General features: G+C 35.7%; 1 protein-coding gene across 1 annotated transcript in view; it reads right to left on the bottom strand.

Moving 5' to 3' along the window:
* lrp1ba (low density lipoprotein receptor-related protein 1Ba) overlaps positions 1-23,823 on the bottom strand; it is a 228,690-nt gene that overhangs the window by 87,249 nt on the left and 117,618 nt on the right. Inside the window, exons 31-42 of the mRNA XM_079889543.1 lie at positions 23,151-23,245; positions 21,207-21,356; positions 15,417-15,557; positions 14,552-14,677; positions 13,674-13,805; positions 11,475-11,609; positions 11,233-11,362; positions 9,967-10,093; positions 9,657-9,808; positions 9,256-9,380; positions 8,388-8,759; positions 173-362 (exon numbers count right to left, since the gene is read on the bottom strand). Coding sequence (XP_079745669.1) covers positions 173-362; positions 8,388-8,759; positions 9,256-9,380; positions 9,657-9,808; positions 9,967-10,093; positions 11,233-11,362; positions 11,475-11,609; positions 13,674-13,805; positions 14,552-14,677; positions 15,417-15,557; positions 21,207-21,356; positions 23,151-23,245 — 1,875 coding nt within the window. The remainder of the gene's footprint in view (positions 1-172; positions 363-8,387; positions 8,760-9,255; positions 9,381-9,656; positions 9,809-9,966; positions 10,094-11,232; positions 11,363-11,474; positions 11,610-13,673; positions 13,806-14,551; positions 14,678-15,416; positions 15,558-21,206; positions 21,357-23,150; positions 23,246-23,823) is intronic.

Genomic DNA, 23,823 nt, shown 5'->3' with positions numbered 1-23,823 from the left:
GGATAAAAAAACATTTTAATCACTGAACAAAATATGAATTTAATTTCACAAGCAACCATTTATGAAAATTACATCCAACTGGCTTAATATTGGTGAAAAATGCATTAAAAAAAAACAAAAAAAAAACCTTCCTTTCGAAATGTCTAAGGTAAACTTCAAACTCTTGACTTACTTCTGACATTCGTCCAGAGTGAGGACATGCGGATGGTCCTCTTCGGACAGAGAGACCACCGTGTCTCTGTTGAAGGCGTTTGGTCTGGTCTGGTCAACGTTGTGGCGAGTGACGGTGGCTGTGGTGGAGCTCGTCCAGTAGAGAACGTCCCACCCTCGATGGTACGCCAGTCCCTCCACAGAACCAACATCTACAGAAGAGGACGCCATGTCAATGCTAAATGCTCAAGTACTCTAAAGGAACGTACAGACGGTGACCTACTGTACACCTTTACTTTTTTCAAGGTTCTACACACTACAAAGTCTAAAAAGGATTTCAAACCTCGCATCAAGCATAAAAGATAGCCAAGTCCACACAAATGCAACCGTTTTACCTGAAAGCTATAAATCCGTATGGCAGGCAACAAACTCCACATGTTCTTTCAGAAGTGATTTCAAAGAAGAAAAACGGACAGATGGTTGATGTGAAAAACAGTTAGGTGTCAGCAAAGGTCAAGATGTGTAGTGGAAATCTAAATGACACTTTAAAAAAAAAAAATACACCTTTTTTAGCTCTTGAAAACTCTGGGAAGTGCTTGACTATGCGTGTATCTATATGTGCCACTTTAAAAAGGAGCAAAAACAACTAAAAATATATATATATATTTTAATAAAAATATAAAAAATATATTCATTTTGAGAATAAAATTGTAATTAAATCATACATTAATATTATACATTTTAATAATATTTTTATATAATATTAGCCTATATTAAACAGCATTTTATTTCCATGTTAAAATATAAATCAAGTAAAGTCAAAGTTTTGAGAATAAAGTTGTAACAGTAAAATCAAAGTCATATTTTGAGAATAAAACAATATATCTAATAAAGAACAAAGATTGTTTTGGCTGAACAGAAAGTCATTGTCCGGCGGTTGTAAAAAGTCATTTCAGAAGTGACACGCGGAACAATTTAGCGGAAGTGCGCTCCCTTTATAGCACGACTGACTGAGCTCACTCACGTGAAAACTCATATTATAATCAATGAATCTAACTACACACGGCACAACGCATCTCTTATTTACATTGTGTCTATGATTTGATGTTATAATGAGAGGATTTGCGAGCGTGTAGAATGCAGTCAGTGAACTCGAGTTAAACAAAAACTTGTTCAGAGTGAATTTTGACTTACAGTAAACACGTCTGATTGGCCATTGCTTTCAACAGAGATGCCGCTGCCGTTAAAACGGCAAATTTCAACAAAAGGTGACAAGTTTGCATCCTTGAACAATTTAATTCACAGAAACATAGTTTTATTTATATTGTAACGTGTCACTAAAATGCTGTTGGTTAATATGTTATAATAATATATTTTTAATTTAAGAAAAAACAGCTGCTTTTCTCAATTCATTTGCCAATTTGTTTTCCGTTTTAAAAAGTCTCCTTTAAAATAACACAATACTGCAGTAGTTGAATTAACAGTCGTCTCATGTATTGGCAATATGCAACCATATCATGTACGACCCGGCGCATAGTACAGTGCATTTTTATGACCTGCTAGGGCCTTTTTGTGAAAAACAAAATCATGCATTGATCAAACGACCATTCAAGTCTTTTTGATGTTGCGATTGCATAACTTGTTCAAGTTTATCGCACTGCAACCTGAGTAGCATCTTTTAATTAGCTCTGCAGAAATATTTCACATATTTCAGGATGCAGATCCTTATCTTCATAACACCCGTAAAGCCTGACAGTTGAAGTGATTGGCATCGAATAGGATACAGCTCTGCTACATTACTTGCAGAGAACATAACAAGGACTTAATAAGCGTAAAGGAGGACGCCGACTGCGCTGATGAAGGACAATATGACACTGGGTATTTCAGAACCAGCACAATAAATTGCTTTAGAACATTTGCCATTGATTGTAGAAAAAAAATAAAATAAAAAAAAAATAATTGCAAATACGGTCACTATCATAAAATACGTTTCTCCAAGACAACAATGATATCAAATGAAGGGCAAACTGATACTTAAATATCCTGCTTTTCTGAAGAAAAAAAAAAGAATCCTGTAATATCACATGAGTCCACAAGGGATCTCAACAAACTTTGTTACAAAATGCAGGTTTGCTAAAGTCTGCAATCCGTCATGCTGGGTGAACAGTCCCAAACACTTCAAATCAATGTAAATTGCCTTTGCAACCATTTAAGTTCTTTATTGCACAGCAACAGAATATTCAATGGCCGCTGTTTGATTTTATCTAGCAATAATGGTGGAATGGTGAAAAATGGGCATTTGCATAAAAGAAAAAAAAAAAAATCATGAAAATGCTTTCAAACCATTCAAGTGTTATAAAACACAAAAGAGAACGCAGTGCAGTACGGGTGCGCGTCTGGGAATCTCCTGTCTGATGACACACACACTTGTGCGCACAGAAAGCCACTTCAGACATCGCTTGAAAGGACAAAAACAAACCAAATTATGCCAATATGCCCGTTTTGTTGAGTAACCTCGAAAGCACAGCCTTAAATGAGTTAAATGAAGTCTTAAATGAACGTAAAGGGTTCTGAGAAAATAGGACACAGATCCGCGTCATGTGCAGCAGGTCTTAAAGTGACAGCAGCCTAATAAACCTGCTGCTGTCTGTCATTAAGGATAATGAAAAAACTAAAGAAAAAGAGAAAATCACTCACTACTCTTGGCTGAATAACATTTGTAGCTTTAATAAGGATTAATCTATATTTATTTTATAATTTATGCAGTGAAAACTGTGAAGTGTTTGATAACTTTATACAATGATAACTTTATACAATTTCTGTATCCTACCTGTTAGACCTACCTGAAAATGTAGGTTACATGGGTCAAAAACAAAGAAAACACTGGGCCCTATTTTAACGATCTAAAATTCAATTATCAAACGCGAAACGCAAGTAACTTTGTGGGCGGATATCGGGCGCTGTTGCTATTATACCGCCATTTTTCCGGGTCTGTGGCGGAATTTTTTTCTGGAACTGCAAAATAGCACCAGAGAACGTTTGTGCCGGAACACGCCTCCTCTTTTCGCTGAACCACCCCAGGGAGCGCAAGTTCACTCACTAATTTACCGATGTGCGTCTGTCGAGGGAAAAGTCCGCTGTGCGTCGGGTGCAAAATAGGAATTATGCGTCGATGTACAAACTAGTCAATTGCGCTGGGTGCAAGATAGGGCCCAATAACTGTTTGTGCATTTTGACCGGGCAAGTAAAAATCTTAACCTGTCTGACTGGGCCAACAGAAAACAAAAATTGAGCCCAGATATATTGAAGGGTATGATATAGAGAATCGGTATCGGCCGATAAAAGCAATTATTTTCACTATCGGCCATCGGCCGATTGTTTAAAAACAGCTGATGATCAGTGCCGAGTATATCCTGTCAATCAAAAGGGTGCAGTAAAACATGACCGACTGCAACTCACACTGTGTGTGAAGAAAATCTTTCGTGTTGAGTTAGTTAGGGCAAGTTAATGAGACAATAACGCATTAACAGCTAAAAACAGCTACATAAAAGCACACTCTATTTGACCCTATGAATCAGCTGTAGTTAAAGCCAGGGTTGCCAGATCTGCAGTTTTTCCCTATACTAAACATAATTTGTAGCGCTCCTCTCACCCAATTAATCGCAAATAGCTCTGTGCTTTGTTACTTCTAAAAAGAAACAAAGTGTCATCTTTATCACGAAATTCAAACAATAAATGGCGTTTTGACGCTCTTAAATGTGACGTGACTGTGTATAATAATGCAAGTAAGTAATAATGTAAGTCTATTCTTCCACTTTAATACAAATTAAATCTAGAAAAACATGCATGAATATCAGAAGGTAAGTTGAAAATTACAGAACAACTTACTTACCGAAATCAGTATCATGCCTCATGTAATCACTCAATCTGTGTTTCAACCATGGAAAGATGTCAATAAAACTTGCTTGTGAAGCTTGTGAACAATTTCACTTAATGATGCATTTACCTCAGGAAAGTCATCCGTTTGTTAGTTAGCTTTTTAGAATAATAAAAAAAAAGTCTCTAATATGATATATTATTATATGATAATATATAGGCTAGCTAAAATATATTATAATGGGTTTATGTGAAGATTGTTTTAAGTTTACTTAGTAAACTCTAAGTTTTTAAAGCCTAATAAATGTTAAAATTGATAGCTTTCAATTAAACTGTAATGCTGAATGCCTATAATTGCCATTAACATGCCATTAAACATATATTAAAAATATAGGCTACTGTCTTTATATTTTTCTACATTAATGTGGAGATTAAATGTGAATTTATTACAATATAAAATATACAAAAAACTTTAATGTTAGGTGTGATTAATCGCGATTAATTACAGAAAAATGTGTGATTGTTTAGGTTTTTTTTTTTTTTATCGATTGACAGCACTAATATTTTGGTCAAATAAGCTAATAATTATTTTCATAAATACTACAAGTAAATGTATAAAGGGAACAATATTATAACGTAAAGTATGAAAAATGGATATTCATTTTGAGATTTGTCAAATATTACATTTGACAGCGTTTTTTTCAATTATTAATGTTGGGTGTTAAAAGACGACAAAGCTAATCTAAAATGCAAAAATTGTGAAAAAGAAGTATGCATGAATAAATAAATAAATAAATAAACAAAATCCCCAATGTGGTACTGAAGTGCATCACTAAAAAATTTGTTCGCAATAAGACCAGGAACGTGTTAAGAGAGTAAACTTGACTTTAAACAGCAATAACTTGGTATTTGTTCATCATAGGTTATCAGGAACAAACCCTCCAGATGAAAATATTAGAAATGACTTGTTTTAGGAATGAAGGTGACATGATATTTGCACGGCGAGACATACGTGTTGCCTTGGAAACATTTCCTGTATAATGTGCGAGTCAAGAGATCAGATCCTGTCTGCGATCCATCACCTTCCTCTGACTAACAAAGACAGATTTCCCCCCTGTGGAGACGCAGCATTGGCATCGTCTTTCTCTAAAGATCTGAAGGCTGATCATGTGGCATCGAACCCCTCTGGCACTGCTCACTCTCGCTGTCTTTCTAACGTCTCTCTCGCCAAGCCAATACTCTCTCAGAAACTCTCTTTCACCTCTGACCGCAATTGATTTTCCTCACACATGAATAAAAAGCCTTCAAGGACTCGACGTCTTATGCGCTTGTGGAGTCTTGACTAAGTAAAACCTTTAATTCTTTCTAATAGTCTCTCACAGATTCAGGTTGAATTACAATGCCCATTCTCTTAATTCATAAACCAGACATGTCTCAAATGACTAATACTTTAGTGTTGCTCTTGTCTCTTTTTTTGTACCCGACTACATTGATTACTATGGAAACTTCACTGTAAAAAATGAAACTGTGGTTGCCAGAACTTTACCGTCAAAAATACGGTAGCAACGTTATTGGTTTTACAGACTAAACTTAAAATTTACAGTAATAAACCATATTTTATTATCTGATATAATGTGAATTTATCATCCTAATGAAGTATTAATATCTGTTTTGTACCATTGTAATACACTGAAAACCACCAATCACAGCAGTGATGAGAGTCACATGATCAATCAAAGCTCATCACAAGTGTACATAACCCTAATGTACATAAAAATGAAGAAAACTATGAAGAAACACAGTTATTTCAACAAAAATACATCAAATGTGAAGTGTCACACAGGGAATTGTGGGAATGTCAATTTACGTTTTTTCACTGTAAATTATACAATGAGTTGTTCTTTTTCACTTTCAAAAACTGTACATTTAACGGTATTTTACAGTAAAATTACATTAAATGTACCATTAGATCTATCACAGTTATTTACCGTATATAGTACGGAAACTTTCTGTTAACCAATTAACAATTTTTCACTGTAGCATTTTTACAGTCTTTTACCGTTAAAATTACGATCATTTTTTACAGTGTTGTTTCTGCCACCAAATAGGAAATAAAAAAGGTACTTGCGACATTTAATCTCACAATTCTAACTTTTTCCTCGTAATTACGACTTTATATCTTAAAATTGCAAGTTATAAACAACTGCGGGAAAAAGTGTCAGAATTGCGAGTGTATAATGCAGATTTTTTTCCCTCCAAATTTGCGAGATTGTATCTCACAATTCGGACTTTTTCAATTCAACAACAACAACAAAAAAAAGTCTGAACTGCAATTTATAATCTTGGAACTGCGAGAAATAAAGTCTGAATAGTGGGAAATAAACTTGCAATTGTGAGATATAAAGTCAGAATTGAGGGATAAAAAGTCACAATTAATTTATCGTTTTATTATGTGGCAGAAACAAGCTTCCATAGATTAGTCCTTTCGTAGTTTAGTAAAATATCTAAAAAAAAAAAACCTGATTGTGAATAGAGCAAACATGTAGTATCATTTTAAAGGGATTGTTCACTCTAAAATAATAATAAAAAAAAAAATCTGTCATCATTTACTCATTAGCAATTTGTACTATTTAATAATTGTACTAAGTATTGTTTTTTTTTTACAATTACAATAAACCAGTATTCAAAAAGGACGCAAATGTACAAAGTAAAAATATTTTTCGAAGTTGTAAATAAAGATTATTGGACTATGTTTTACAAAAAAAAAAAAAAAAAAAATAGACTTTTTACCTCAAAATTTCCCGTTTAATTCAATGTATTGTAACAAAATCTTGAAAGCTCCAACTTACAAGTAGTGCAATTTAAGTGTAAAAGAAACCTTGGGCTCTGTTGCGGGAGAGGGAAGCAGGGTGCTCGTACAAATGAAAAGCGAGAAAGATTAGGTGTGATTCCTCTGTCTGCAGAAGTTCACGCTGCCTAAAAAGATTTGAGCATTGTTAAGTGTGAAAAAAGCTGTCTCTAAATAATCAGCACTGGTGGAAACTATAGACCTTATTCAGAGCAGCGCAATGACAGAATTTATGAGAAATATATTTTTGCAGTGTTTTGTCAGCAGAGAACAATCAACATCACATTAAATAACAGTAGAACCCACTGAAGAGATGAATGTCTATCCCTCACAGCCTCGCTTTCATTCCTGTTAAAAGTCAATGGTGCTGCTGTGAATGAGGCATATAGAGTCAGGCAACGGTCTGGTCTTCAACAAACTTTGATTTAGAGAAGCAGCAATAGTATGTCGGTATTGAACAGTCCTGTCAACAAAAGCTGGTCTTAGGAGCTGTTGAAGCAACACACGGTTGTCGTGTCAAAAAAAAACATGTCCAGGTCAGATTTCACCCAGACGTTTCGTGAGATTCACCCTGACAAGTCAGTTCTCCATTTAAACTCAAAATAAAACTTAACTAAAATCATTACAAATCAGCTATTATAAAAGATGATTTTAAAAAGCCAGTTCAACCAAAGAGCTCCCACCCGTTTCTTCACGTCTATCATCTCTCAAACAAGAGAAGGCTACATAGCTGTTTATCAGCCGAACGCCAATCTGCAATATATCAGCATAAATCCATGACAAAGCATAAAGCTTAGCGTCTAGGGTCAGGTGTAACAATCCACGGCCTCGTTTGACAAATATCACAATTCCTCTCAGGCAAGCTATCGTTCAACACGGCAGCTGTGAAATGACAGCTCTGCAGGTTAATGGCATACTGATTAAATGAGACGTGTGTTAATGTTGACAAGGTTAGGGCCTGATAAATCACATGAGGTATGAATTCCAATGCCGGCTACTGGGCTGCTGCTTTATCAGAGTAATTGGCTGTACCCTGTACAGATAATTTATTTACATTTCACCACAGTTAATCGGACATGATGCCACTACAAATATGAGCTGCATTGCAAATAATGTAAATGTGTTATGAAAGTACTGTGGACAGCATCAGGCTGGATGTTTAAATCAGGGATCAGGAAAAAGGTCCAAAAGTTTTGAAAAACAACCGTATTCTATTCATACAAACAATATTCAATTCATGTTTAAGGTAATGTAATGGTAATGGTAACAGGATGGTAATGTATAAAATACATCACCATCACATACGTGATAAAAACTAAAAGCTCAAGGATATCTGAAAACCATTCATCAGCACTATTCGAAAGTAATTTATTTTCTAAACAACATTTGTTACATCATCTTCATCTTCACAGCGTGAATACATGAAAAGTGTATCAATACAACTACTAAGCGCAATCGATAAGGACATAGGCGAGTAAAAAACGCATCAAAGTAATTAGACACAATTACTTACTCTCAGCAATGATGCGTTGTCCTGTCCAGTCGTCATTGATAACTTGTATATTCCCATAATGAACATCGCTGAAGAAAATCCGATTTGTTCCTTGCGTTTTCTGCCGATGATCAAAGGCCAAAGCTATAATGTTCTTAAAATAAGTCGGGTTCTCATACACCCTGATGGGGGAGTTGAGGTTATTCTCGTCCGAGAGATGAATACTCCTCAAGAGGGTCCTCTCGGAGTAGAGCAGGTAACCCTCGTACCTGTTGCACCTGAGTCCATCCTGAGCAAGATATCCGTGGGCACAAGCACAGGTTTTCTGGTTATTCCCCAAGTAAAAACAAAGTTGCTGGCATCCTCCGTTCGCTCTGCTGCAAGCGTTCGTACCTGGGTGAGTCGAAAAATCAGAGATCAGGCTCCCTACGAAGTGCCTCAACGAATGATATCACCTACCAATCGCTTCGAGACTGCTTCAGCATGCAAACAAAATACAGGTTTAGTCCGGCGTGAGGATTTCATGTTAGGGTGAACTATTCCCTTATTGTAATGCTCAGAAAACTCAAACTTTCTCAGACATTTACTGCTATTTCAAGCAAGTCTAATTGATCTCTTTTACATGCGTGTCAGTCAGCAGGTGTTCATTTGCAATCCTGCACCTGAAGGGCCACTTTTCTATCGGGTTTAGCTCTATTCTTCATTAAACTCCCCTGAAGCAGCAAATCATGGACTTCAGGGTTGCTAGAAAATTGTGTTGAAGCTAGGTGGCCTTCCAGGAGTGAGACTGGACAACCCTGCTTTATCTGGGATAAATGTATGAATGTACTTGTGTGCATTGGTGCAATGTTTAAAGAACAGGAAAACTGCCATTAAGTGAAACCTCAACCTTTCTCCCGATCCTGGTTAAAGACCTTCACATCTTTCAGACTGACGCCCAAGCTGCTCCTGATAGTGACCACGTCCACAGCATCTTTCTTGGAAGCACGGCGGATGGATCCGTTGGCGTATGCTCTACCGTCATGGGGACACAAGACCAAAAGTTTGACACTCGCTAATCAATGGCCCTCGACTAATTAAAACCAAAGAACTCATTAAAATACAGTACACAGCTGGTCTAACAGAAGGTGAGGTAACCCATCCTTGGAATGACATTGAACTGCGGGAGATTCTGATATAATCAAATGTGTCTTCTTGCGCTAGCATTGTGACCTTGTAGGGAAAGTGGGACGGTATCTGCTTTCTTGGGCCATTCGTAGAGACTGTAACATTTATGGAAAAATAAATTACCTGTCAGACCAGAAGAGGTAAGCCCCAAAGACTGCTATGGAAAACATATCCACCCCACTCGATGAGAACACAATCTCCCTCTGCTCACCCCGCTCAAGGTTGATTCTTTCGATCTTGTTGTTGCGGGCGTCACACCAGTATAATTTATTTTCCTACAATGCAGTTAGAAGACAAACCTCATGCATCTATTGTATTAAGAATGATGGTTTATATGTTCTCAGTGCCCTAAAGCTGCTAGTTAAGCCATGAAATCAGCATAGACTGCAGCCGCCTGCAACGTAAGCACTTAAGACAAGTAGAGGAAGCAGACCTGGTAGTCTATGGAGACACCGTTAGGCTTTGCTAGTCCTGTGCTAACAAGCACGGATTGCTCCGAACCATCGAGACGTGACCTGGAGATGGTAGGACTCTGGCCCCACTCTGTCCAGAACAGAAACCTGCATGAATTCAAAGGAAAATACCATTAGGGGAAAATACTTTCCTGAGGAATTTTGACCTTTGCACAGCTTGAATTCCAAGATTTATCTTCAGCTGCTATGAAAACAAGCACAATGCTGTATTCAAGTTCTTCTGAGAAGTTCAGAAATCCTAATTAGAAAGTGGTTTTAAAATTCACTATCATGCACAGCCCATTTCTAAGTGAAATCCATATAGTCAGAAAAAAAGTGCAAACATTTTGGCTACAACAGCTTGACACTGGATCAATACATTTAAAGGCACAACTTTCATCTAATCCTAAAAATTGCATATTTGTACCGCATGAGTAGTAAAATGTACCCCCAAGGTACTACTATGAATGTTTTAGAGGTAAATAAGGTACAAAGGTGTCCCTTTAAGGGTACAGCCCCAGTGACAAGCTCTTCTACACTTAAAGGTAAACATTTTTTGACTAGATGACATGACTAGATTGTATCCATCAGGGACTAAGTGGATCATTAAAAGTGGTCTACATAAGACAGACTTTAAAGGGTAGAAGTTCAAAATTAAGTCCTTGGTGACTACGAAGAAACGTAATTTCAGGTGAAGCTAATTATTTTGATGAGAGATTGTAAGGTCAATTTTTTCTTTGGAATAACATGCACCAGTGAATATTTCACAAGAAGACCAAGAATTTGTAAGTAAAGTCACTTCCAATGTCATATTGGTCATAAAACTCCAACAGGAATCTTTAAATTTGTTCCAGGCTAATCTGAGTCTAATTATTTGTACAAAACATTTCTACCACATATCACTGACCAATTTCTGAGTAAGACTGGACCCCAAAATAGATGAAGCCACATGATATTAGGGATCGGAAATATGTTGAAGCTTAATGTTTATACTCCAACCTACAACAGTACAAAGCTTTATTTAATGAGATAACTCATTACAAACAAGAGGGCAACTCATATTAGAATACATGCTACAGAAATTATAATGCCTTTAAGGAGGACGTGCATCTGCAGTTAACAAGCTTTGAAGTGCTAATTGCACACGCTAACTGTTCTCTAGACAACCATAGGTCATTCGTGTTGCCACACTTGGGTGAATTTGAAGCTTAGCAGTAGAGGAAAATAAACCACAGTGCAATACATACCCTTTCATTGGGTGTACCGCAATGGCTCTGGGTTGATCAAGTCCGTCAGATATCACCACGGCACGGTACATACCGTTCAACCGAGCAACCTCAATGAGATTCAAGCCATGGTCCGTCCAGTAAATGTTACCTTTGGATGCAAAGCAACAAAGACCCTGAACCAACAGAGAAACAATAAGCCCGACAACATCAAGGCTACTTGGAAAAGCATAGAAATGCTAAAAGAATAGAAACGGACTCACCTGCAATCCAGTCCACTGCAAGTCCTTCAACACGTCCAAGACCGTTTGTGACGATGTCCTCTCTCCAGGTCTGATCTCGACTGGATCTAGAGATTCTGTTGGAGCCCATGTCTGTCCAGTACAATGTGTCATTTCCTATAAACCCCAAAACCAAATGTTTGGCTAGTTAACACAGACTAGTTAGACCCTAAATGATATAACTACCTTATTATGGGGGCAAAGTGCATATTTATTTAGGGATGCACAATATATCGGTTCCATATTGAAATATATCGACTCTCGGTCGATATTGTAGACTTAATTTCGCATGCCAATTACCCTTATTTTTACATTTAGATAACCTTTGCTGTCATCTCACTAATATATATATTGTATTTGTATATGTGTATTGTTTTCATTTTCATTTTAGTAAAATTGCATTTGTCATTTTGTAATTGTCTTGTGTGCTTTTGTCATTTTTGTAGTCATTGTTTTTTAAACATGTCTAGATTTGTAATTCATTTTATTTCAGCTTTAGTTTTAGTTCTTTTAGTACATCAAGTTAAATTTGTTGCTTTGTCAACTCCCTGAAACCAAATAAGTTATTTTATTTCAGTTAACTTTTTCTGTTTTTTTTTTATGGTTTTAGTTGTTGTTCACTATAATAACCTTGATGTATTCTAAATAAAATTGGCAAGCAAAAATTCCTAAAATAAAATATTCTTAAAAGCATGAAATGGATTATTAGTTTTTGTCTTTTATGTCACAGCGGCTAAGGACTGTGCACAATCTTGTGTTGATGGCCAATTTGGAATAAACAAGTCTCCATTTTCTTTTCTTTTTTGAAGAGCTGCCAAGCTTTACCTAAAAGAATAGGTCTGCTCCAACTGGCTGAAATGTCTTTGCCCTTTTTGATCTCAATCAAACCCATCTCTTCTCCAAAACAATAGAGGCAAAAAAAAAAAAAAAAGCCTAAAGTACTCGTGATTGTCCTGGCTCCCATGGTCTGTCCTCTTCAAAAGTTTTTATGAAAATTGCTTTGACTTGGCTGCACGGTTTTATCCGGAGCTTTGTGCATCACCAGCTCCTCGCCTACTCAAAAATTTACATTATACTGTATCCCTTTTGACAAAAACTCCAATGAAAGCCCATTCACATCGTTATGAGACATCACCTCATCTGTCCAGCTAATCTGTTTCGATTATCTTCCATCTGTCATAACAGCATATCTCCACCCTTCACCTCATCTCATAATGAAAAAAAAAAAAAAATACAATGCAATGCCAATATTTGCTCTATCATGCAAATGGGAAGCTGTAAACTGTCTGTCGCTGATGCAAAGAGTGGCATTTCTGTCTCAGTTCGGAGACAGCTGTCCAATTACTGCAGTGGATAAATCTGTACGAATAACTGGCAGATTCCCTGCAAATGAAAGTTTTTTTCCCATGTCAAGGGGTGATATATTGTTGTACACATGGCATGGCAATGCCTAATTGCTTTGGTTTCTAAGTACAATTCAAAGGTTTATGAAAAAAAAAAAAAAAAAAACATGAAGCGCTAATTTTACAAGAACAATTACAGATAATTTCAGTCAGTAGTACTTGAATGTTCATCATTTTAAATTATTTTTACACTGTACATTGAGGGTAAAAACATTTTAATGAGGAAAACAATATAGTATAAGTACATCTGTGTGCATTTATTTTTACGAAGTCATTTTAAAAGCAATTTTTAACCATTATAGTGGTGAAGTTATATCAAAACCACCATAATTTATGACTTTTGACCCTTACTCATTCTTTAAGACTATGAATATTAGATGAATAACAAAACAATTTTTAAATTGAAATACTAAAATTGCTAAAACAGAATTACAAAAAATAAAATTAAAATGAAATAACACTGATACTGTACCTATCTGTAAAAAGTATAAAAATACATTTTCCTTTTCGGATTTAATAATTGCATTGGTGAATAACTGATACAAATGTTTTAATTGAAATACTAAAATTACCAAAACTGAAATTTAAATGAAAACGAATTCAAAATATAAATAAATAATATAGTAGTGTATAAATAACACTAAAGCAACGCTGATATGTCAGTAAAGAATTAAAATACATTTTTCTTAGTGATTTAAAAATAAAATATTTTTTCTCCTCTTAGATTTTTTTTTCCTTTTCTTTTAGAATCAAAGAAAACAGATAAAAGTGCACTTACCGGCATGATAGTCCAGACCCACAGTGAACAGAGTGCCAGTTAACGGCATCAAAACTTCAGAGTTATCACTTGGATCAAGAGACAGTCCTCTTATCCCTTCATTAACGGAGTACATCAAGAAAGACTGAAGACCTACCAAAGAGTCAACCAAAAAAAAAAATCAAATGAACCCTGCTCTTAAAAATAATGAATACCTCTGAGATCCAAAGGTTAAAGGAACACGCCGACTTTTTGGGACTTGAGCTTATTCACTGTATCCCCCAGAGTTAGATAAGTCCATATATACCTTTTTCATCTCCATGCGTGCCGTAACTCTGTCTGACGCACCCACCGCTAGGCTAGCTTAGCACAAAGACTGGAGGTAAATGGCTCCAGCTAGCATACAGCTCCCAATAAGTGACATAAGCGAAGCACTGCTACTTCTGCGAAGTAATTTACTCCAACTCTGAGCCAACTCTCTGCTCCTCACCACAGGGCTTCTCAGGTGCTGTGAGCAAATCACTCCGCCCAAGTAGCAGTGCTTCGCCTTCTGAGAATATAGTTCCCAGTATGTATACGGTTAAAAGATGGCTGTGTCTCATGTGACCTTGTTATTTGTACACGCTGTGACTATACAAATCACAACATGTAAATAGGAAAATGTTATTTTGTCACTTATTGGGAGCAGTATGCTAGCTGGAGCCGTTTACCTCCAGTCTTTGTGCTAAGCGAGGCTAGCGGTGGGTGCGTCAGACAGAGTTACGGCACGCACGGAGATGAGAAGGGTATTTATGGACTTATCTAACTCTGGGGGATACAGTGAATAAGCTAAAGTCCCAAAAAGTCAGCGTGTTCCTTTAATTACATACGTACGCTCAGGTCAGAACTAATGGTCGTACCTTCACAGGTGGACCGGTCCGGACGAAGGTTGTAGCCCGTGGTACAAGAACACGTCCGAGTGGATTCAGAGGTGGGCAGGCACAGCTGGGAACACCCGCCGTTGTTCGGTACGCAAGGATTGCGACCTACGAAGAGAATTACTAATTAACTAATCATTTGTGAAGGCGAACAGGTGTATCTAATGCAAATCTGTCAAAACCCTCTAGCTTGTGTACTTTCTTAAACCAATTTCAGGAACATCACAAACACAAAAAGAGAAAAAAACGGTGGCGCTTTGACTTTGTTCCTCGGACACCTTGTCAGAAACACCCCAGTTAGCTTATTTGAAGTGGCGTAATGAGACGGGCCTTCGCTCCCATGAGGTTCGTGTCAGAGAGATAAATGAGGGAGCTAATTGGTATGAGGAGATTTGAGAAGGAAGCAAAAAGATTTACCTTAAAGAGCCTCTAATTGCCCGTTTTTTTAAATCCTAATAGAGTATTGAGAGGATCAAGCACTCCTCCGCTAATAGACCTGTCAGTGATATGAATGGTCCTCACCATAATTCATAAAGAGCAAAGGGATTTGACAACGTGTGGGTGTAGAAACATATCCGCTGTCCAAGTCCTGTGCAACCTCACCTTGTAGAAATGACAAGGATCTTTTCTTTTCTAATGGTCCAATATGGCCAAAATCTTATATCACGACACGAGTAATTTTACTATATACACACACACACATATATATAGTATACATATAGTTATTTTTGCTTCAAAAAAGGTGTTTAAAAAGTCAATAAGGGAATTCAGAGATCAAAAGGTGTGGGAACTCTGATCTTAGTGACTCTTGTGAAGTTGTTGAATTTGGAGATTTGTTTCTTTTTACCTTTCTGACTGTCTTTGTCATACACTTTGATGTGGACCACGCCTGTGGTCTTATTCCGAAGAACCGTCAGGTTTTTTCCGTCCCTCTTGTTAACGGTCCCAAGCTGAGCGAGAACATCGTCCGCCCACCATAACTTCCCACCTAGAGAGAAAAATATGTTTTGGAACAGTTGGAAAAAACACCAAAATATCTAGTTAACAAGTAACACCATTCACTTTTTTTCCAACATCAAGATTTCAGGCTAAAATTTACAGTATGTCACCATTTTGTTTTTCACAAATATTTCTTTTTGCCTCCCCTAATCCAATTAAAATATTTAAGATTAACATGACATTGGTTAAACCAATAGCATGAATTTGTGGCGGGACTATCTGTCTGTCAAAGCAGTGGAAGACGAAAGGAAACAAACAAAACTAAAGTATTTCTGAATGAACATTTTTACTTTATTTTAACAAAATAAAATAGAATTAATGCAATTATATAGTAATATAGTATTACTTTTTATAATAAATTATTATTATTATTATTAAATTAATATTAGTAGTATTTATTACTTAAATACTTACAAATAATCATTCAAATAAATGTATTCAAATAAATATTTAATAAATATTTTTGACTTGTTAGTTAATAAGGGGTCATAAAAACTTGCATTTTAATTATAGAAGAATTAGAAAATGCTGTTTCAATAGTTGGTTATGGCTGCATGGAATATAGTACTTCTTGGCATTTATTATATAAATACACATGCTTATCCTCTCTGAAACTGAACTGGGATGAAATTGAAATGTGTTTTTATCCATGCTGTATTTCTTTGCTGCGGACAGCGCACTGCAAATCCACTAAGCCCTATGGCATGTCAACTCAGCCTTTAAGAAATGGTACAAAACCGAGAAAAACATTGAGGACTCGGCTCTGATTACACATCATAAAAAAAAGGACTGCAAGTGTGCCACAGTCTCCCAACATGCCTTTCCCCGGTGACCCAGACCGCTCACGACGAGCTACACATTCCTATGCTCGTATAACTTGCGAGTCGTGTCTTAGATTGAAGGAGGAGACGTCCCTTGGTGCCAAACCACACCACTGTACCTCTGTTTTACCCACCCTCTCAGCACTTACGAATCCCATAGGTGCGAGCAGCGGCATCTTAGTCCCCTGGTAGCCCTTAATGGATTACATACAGATGCCAAAAGCAAGCAGGACTATTCTTAGAGCTCGGCCTGAGTTAAAGCTATCAGCCGTTGGCAGGCACAAAACCCAGGGAAAATGAATTACAGAGAACAGTCTTAGAGTATACTTCACGTAGGGCACAGCGGAGGATTGTTTAGATGTTCCATGACGGAGAAACAGTTAGAGTGCATATTTAATTTGATGCAAATGAAATGGGGCTGGGAATGAGTCAACTGGTAAAGATTTACATACACCATTTTTGTTTTATTTGTAACATATTAGGGCATACACAGTTGCACAGATTACATTTCAAATGTACACTTTGTAAAGATTTGCACAGCTTAAGTAAGCAGAAATGTCAGTTTCTTGTGTGTGAAAAAGTAAGTACACCCCTAAGTAAATATCACCTAAAATTAGAATCAAGTGCAAATTGCACTTTATTTAAAGCTCTGTAAACCATTTGGTCAAGAATATGGTACCATTATGCCTAGACCTAAAAAAAACTAAACTAAACTAAATGTAGAGATAAGCTGTTTCAATGCACAGATTCCAAATGAAAGATTCCAAAAGTCATAGTTCAAATGGTTCAAATTAAGTTCTAGTGCAAATGCAAGTTAAAAACGACCTTTTAATGTGGTGCAATTACTTTTTCACAGCACTGCACTGGCATGGGCTTATTTGATACTTTTTTTTTCATTAAATTTCCAGAAATATTGCTATATTGTGAATTGTATAGCATTAAAATGACATCAAATCAAGTTTAATGAAGGCTGAAGTCTTTTTGTCCACTGAGACTTTGTCGACTTTCATCGTACATAAAAGTTATTGAACAAACTGTACTTCTATCCCTCAGAGCCTCATCTGAACTAAATGAACAAGTTAGATAAAAAACATTAAATTTAATAAAGATATTTGAGTGCACTTTCTTTTTCCACAGAAGACAATTGAATTTCATAGATATTTGTGTTGTGTGAACTTTTAATGCTTTTAATTCACAACAATATAATGGCATGAATATAAGGGCTAGTTTGATACTTGAACTTGAATTTCCTACCAAAAAAAAGATATATTGCGATTTAAATTATATAAAATCTTTTTTATATAATTATATAATATAGTCTTACAATCCACTGAACATTTGTCGACTTTCAGCGTACATAAAAGTTAAGTTACTTTTATCCCTCATTTTCATTCAACACATTAAACATTTCCCAAATAAGGTCCACAAGTTCTTCAAATGGAAGAACGAACAGACTATGTCATGTAAAGACAACAATGACAAAGAAAATGAAAATGGAAGCGAAGTCATTAATAATTCATTATCTCTTTACTTGTTTCCTTACTCCCGGGACAGCTGGTAAAACGGGGTTAATTAGACATTAATATTAAACAAACGAGTGTAATGATCAAATGGCCATGAGACGAGAACCCAGAATGTATAGGACGAGGTTGAATTGTTTCATCTGACAGAAAAGAAAGGAAAAAGAAAGTTGGAAATAAAGTAAGAGAGAAAAACAATGAGTCTTAAAATGACAGTCAGTCCGTGTTTCTAACAAATTTCTCTGCTGTATGATTTCACTATAAGTTTTCCCTATGTGCCTTCTAAATAAGACTCTACATAACAAGGGTGCTATATAGTACAGCTCCACATAAATTAGGGGAATAAACAGAGTTCGGTGTGGCTAACCAGAGAAAACACTTCTTAACCATCACTCCATTACCAGCTCGTAGCTGCTGTTTGCTGGTATAGTGTTCAGTCTGATTATATTAGAAGTTGCCAACGTCAGTATCTGATTGTGAGAGGCTTTGAGAAGATGATATAGTAGAAGCGAGAACAGGTTGCTCCTCAGGGTTTAATCGAATAATACCTTCCCATTCGACATGTTTGGGATTCCAATTGCATTTTATTAAAGTTGGCGGTGGACTTGGCTGGGTAGATGATTTATCTGTTACACAGTCCTCAAGATTAAAGACCTTTTACCTCAGGTTCATTGTGCAAAATATTACACAGCCTCTACTGAGAAATAGGCGTGGGCGGAATAAGCTAAATTAAATCAGTTATAATTTCTATGGCTTTAAAATTACATTTCACAATATAGTTGTTTCAGGAAATGTAATACAAATTATTAATATATTACACAATGGAGTGATGCCTATGGTTGGATATTGCAATGAATCATAAACTGTACTCATAAAAAAATACTTGCATACACAAATGTATAATATATACATATTGTATATTTAAATATTCTAAAATCTGATTGGATGAGTCACATTTCAAGCCATTGTTTTAAAATAAAAAAAAATATCAAATTTAATAATGCACCTTTTTTGTAAAAGTAAAACTATTTTTTAAATATATAAAATGAATAATAAATAATATAATGCATATTTACAATGTAAAAAAAAAAAAAAAATCATTGTGAGAATTACATTTATATATTTAAAAACTCTCAATTCTAAATGGATGAGTCAAATTTCAAGTTATGTAATCAACTGAATTTTTCATTAATGTGCCGTTGTGATTTTTATTTTTGGTAAACGTATACACCACAACCCAAAAGAATGGTATAGAAACAAATTTACACAAAAAAAAATGCTAGTACTGTAAATTTCACTATTAATTACAAAGAAATGTCAAGTAACACATGAACAAACACGTTTAAGACCTGGCTCCCAAATAACGTGAAACAGTCCTGTCCACTGACAGCCCCATGATAGAGTCTCTATCCAAAATACAGCTGAATTTCTGTTCCCGCACAGTCCCGAATACCTATGAGGATACCACCACAAGCCTCAATAATAATATGTTAGGCCTAATTAAAATGCTTCCAGATCTTCTCTCCCTTGGAAGTCAGGACGTTTTATCTCCTGAAAGCTGAAGGTTAGATATTTCAAACAGCAGAATTGATGTCTTTAGCTGATGATCCTCTGGTTTTGAAGCAGCTGTTTCACTCATAAACAGATTAACGTCAATCCACAAATGATGAAAAATGGGCACCGTGCTCCCAGAACCCTTTTCAACAGAGTTACCAGGTCAGGAGAAATTAAATGATGAAAACAAGAGGGGCAAACGGGCAAGTGCTTCACTGAGTTTCTTTATGTGAGAGAAAGACAATGAAATTGAACCTATCTGCTCTCGGCAAAAAAAAAAATCTGACCCTATTTACTTTCATAATAAATATACTTAATCTTATTGTGCACAATCCAGCAGTGCACTTTACAGAGAGAAAAAAAGTTTTGACCATATTTTCTGAAAATATTTTTTAAAAAGTCCCAAAAAGTGATATTTTGAGCTAGCCTTCTTGCCCTCATTTATGGTCAAATAAACCAGTAAAACCTTACAGAATAGTTCCATTAGTTAACATGAATTAACAATAAACAAACACAGATATTTTAAATCTAAATTTGTATCGGTTTATAATATTTAGGAATGCAAATAAATGCAAATAGAAGTTTAAATTCAGTTATTATGAGAAAGAGGTTGCATTGCAAATTGGAGATAAAATAATAAAGCAAAAGAAAACAAAAAACAAAGCAAAGCGAAACAAACAAATAAAAATAAAAAAGCAAAGCAAAGCAAAAAAAAATAAAAAAAAAATAAACAAAGCAAAAAAAAAACTAAAGAAAAGGCAAAGCAAAGCAAAAAAAAAAAAAGCAAAGCAAAACAAAAAGTGAATCAAAGCAAAAAACAAAACAAAACGAAAAACAAAAGCAAAACAAAGCAAAAAAAACAAAACAAAAGCAAAGAAAAAAAAAGAAATCTAGCTTTGTAGTCAGAAAAATGAGAAGAGAATCTTGAAACTAGTATATGAATATATATTCTTAAATACATTTGCCCACAGATTGACCAATCAAGTATTCCAGAAGCATCACAAAAATATCACTTCCCAACATATCTTCACTTTTTATAAGTCCAATCAAATCCAGAAGGGTCAAATCAAGTCCCTTCGACATTATTTGTGCCCGCATTTTCTGTTCAGGAAAGTCATGTAGGAATAAGCCACATTACACAAGTTAAATGAGTTGAATACCATTTTACATTTACATTTGCTCATTTAGCAGACACTTCTATACAGAAAAAAATGAGGATCATCAAATCTTTATTGTCAATACTTTTTTCATTCGCACCTGCTAAATGAATAAATGTAAAAGTCATAATAAATCTTTATGATTCGTACCGAAACCCAACCGTGAGTCAGAAGGCACACATAAGATGACAGAACAAATTAATATCTGTCTTTGGCCAAGTCTCAAAACTGGCAGAGCTGTTACAATCAGCAAACACAGCTGTGAGTGACATCAAAAGATGTGAGTCATCAATGAAAGAAAAAACCCATGTCAGAACATGATTAGAGTTGCGATCCAAACCCTTTAGAAACAATAATCTCGCTCTATTGATTTGTAATTACAGTGTACTAAAACAGCTCCACAATTAAGCTTTAACAAAAACCCTGGAGCCCACATTCAGCATAAAAAGTATTCCTTATCACTCATACACCGCTGTTCAGAAACCATTTATACTGTCTATCAACGTACTAATTCAATAGCTTCATTATTTGCTTGGTTATAATTAACCTTACTAAATGAATGCTGATGAAAACAGCCTTCACTCACCCATCACTGCTAATGCCATGGCTTTCTGTAGCTCTTTTTTCAAGCTGTCAATCACATCCAGGCCACTCCCATCCAGGTTACACCTATTAATGGTTCCGTTTCCTGAACTTATCCAGTACAGCTTGTTGGCCGAGTAGTCAATCGACAGCCCTAAAAAGCACAAATAAAACATGTAACGGTATCGTTCATTCAACAATGAAAACAATGATATCAAATAATATAGGTTATACTGTACATATATATGCTAACATGCTGTTCATATAAGCGTAATTACTGTTCTATTGAATTTTTTATTACTCAAAGGGTGTTTCCACCAAATTGCAGCACAACTGTTAAATTACGTTTTATAATATATACAAATAAAAAACTTTTAAATTGTAATAATATTTCACACTATTACTGTTTTACTGTATTTTTTATCAAATAAATGAAGCCTTGAGAGAGAAAATTATTCAAATATGAAACGGTATGTATGAAACATTTTTCGGTGAATATTCCTTTAAGACTAAAGACTAAATAAAATTATCCAAAACTTTATTATTTGAGATTATCATTTTTCCAAAAGATGTTTCTGTTTAACATTACTGATTTAAATAACAAAGAATTGAAAATGGTTTCATCTCATGAATATCAACACATAGTTGCTTACAAAATGTGTCTGGTTATTTGAAATCTGCAATTTCCCCTACAGCAAAGTATGTTTATTTGAGGCACGGCATTAATAGTGTACAAAAAGAGTTCAAAAGGTTGTTTTCTGCTTTTATTTCCTTCATTCGCAATAATCCCTCCTTCGCATCATGATGATAACCGCTGTTACTTAAGATTTGGCTCAGGCCATAATCACATGTACCGCGAGTGAGGGATATTTTTGTTTTAATTATGAGTTGAGGGAAGAACCGGGAACATCACAGAGAGCTCTAACAATAATACCCTGGGCTACTTCTCAGACCAAATTACTATAGATATAATGATCTCAACAGACACGGCCCAGAGGAAGACGAGAATGAGTAAATGGCGCCCTTATTCTCACATGAAGTTACAGTATGTTCATGTACACATGCCGTTTTGTTAATGTTAAATAGATCGTTTGAAACAGAAACAATAGCTTTATTAAATCTTTTTTTTTTTTGCAAATTAAAACAAAAAACAGCACAGAGAAAAATTCAAAGCAATATGGTGTTTGCAAATGGAAGACAAAACAAACCAAAACAAAGCAAAAGCACAAAGCTACAGCTACTGAAAAACAGCTACTGTTGCTAATGCCTTGGTTTATTATTGTGTTCGCAAATGAAAGATAAATCAAAACAAAACAGCGCAAATCAAAGTAAAGTAAAACAAAACAAAACAAAACAAAACAAAACAAAAAACAAAACAAAACAAAACAAAACATGAAAGACAAGATGAAACAAAACAAAGCAAAATAGCTAAGGTGTTGTTAAAGCCTTTATCAATGCTGTTTTAAAATGAAAAACATAGCAAAGCAAATATATATATATATGATGTACTTGATGTACTACAATAATTAAGGTATTTTACAAGCAATCTGCAAGCAATCACATCATTACTGCATGGTAGTTTTGCCTGATTTGCCTCTGCTGATCATGTAGCCAATGAGATTGCTTGCTCAACATTTAAATATTCTGGTTCACTGATTGCTGTAAGCTAATAGTGCAGCGCACTCTTAGAGTTCCTCTGAAATCCTCCACCTCCCCCAGCTCCACCTGCCTAGATCTGCTACAGGATTCATGTACGTCTGTTTATGCAGCAGCAGCATCTTATTCTCACAGCAGTCTCTCTGTGTATCTATTAGCAGTAGCAAGTCCATACTTGCCTTTCAGCAGCAGCAATAATCAACAGCTGGAGCCATAATTATTTTAAAATACTATTAGTATTAGAATACTAAGTAGGCAGCTCACTACTTTAGGTTTGGGAAATTGAATTTACCAACAGGCTCTTTCTGGTTCTGGTGCAAAATCTTGATGTTACTGCCATCCATGTTGGCCATATTTATTGTGCCCCCATCCATCCAGAACATCTTCCTGTAGACCACAACAAAACAAGATACATTCAGAGAGATGGATGAGTCTTCAAGATGAAGGATGGGACTCTTTCGCTTTAAGGAACGCGACCCGTGTGAAGGTCGGGGAGGTAGAAAAGAACTTTATCTTCACAATCACCACAGAGCACAAAACAATCAAATAAAGCTGTCTCTATCTCCTTCATACATCTTGATAGCGCGCATGAACCTACCTGACAGATGACTTTCAGAAATGTCGACAGGGTCAGAAGCTAAAACGAGCAGACAGCTGGCGGAAAAAAAAAATGTGACACAAGGGGCGCAGATCACGAGAGATATCGAGGAACAAAATAAAACAACATGCTCACTGTTCCATGCTTAAAATCCATAACTGGATTAGAGAATTGCGCTATATTAAATCTCATGCAAACAATTGTGAGGAACTGGCTCCATTTTTAATTAGGCTGCATGTCTGGAATCATAATGTATGCTAATTAAAGAGGTGTCACTGGCTAGTCCAACAAGGGTAAGATAAATTTGCATTTCTGATTGGCTGACAACCAGTTTGGCATCGTTAAAGAGTTTATGGCTATAACAATT

This window comes from Squalius cephalus, assembly GCF_949319135.1.
Source record: "Squalius cephalus genome assembly, chromosome: 13".
In the NCBI taxonomy this organism is placed as follows: Eukaryota; Metazoa; Chordata; class Actinopteri; order Cypriniformes; family Leuciscidae; genus Squalius; species Squalius cephalus.
Note: the sequence above shows the minus strand (reverse complement) of the source record. Positions and strands in the feature narration are given on the sequence as shown.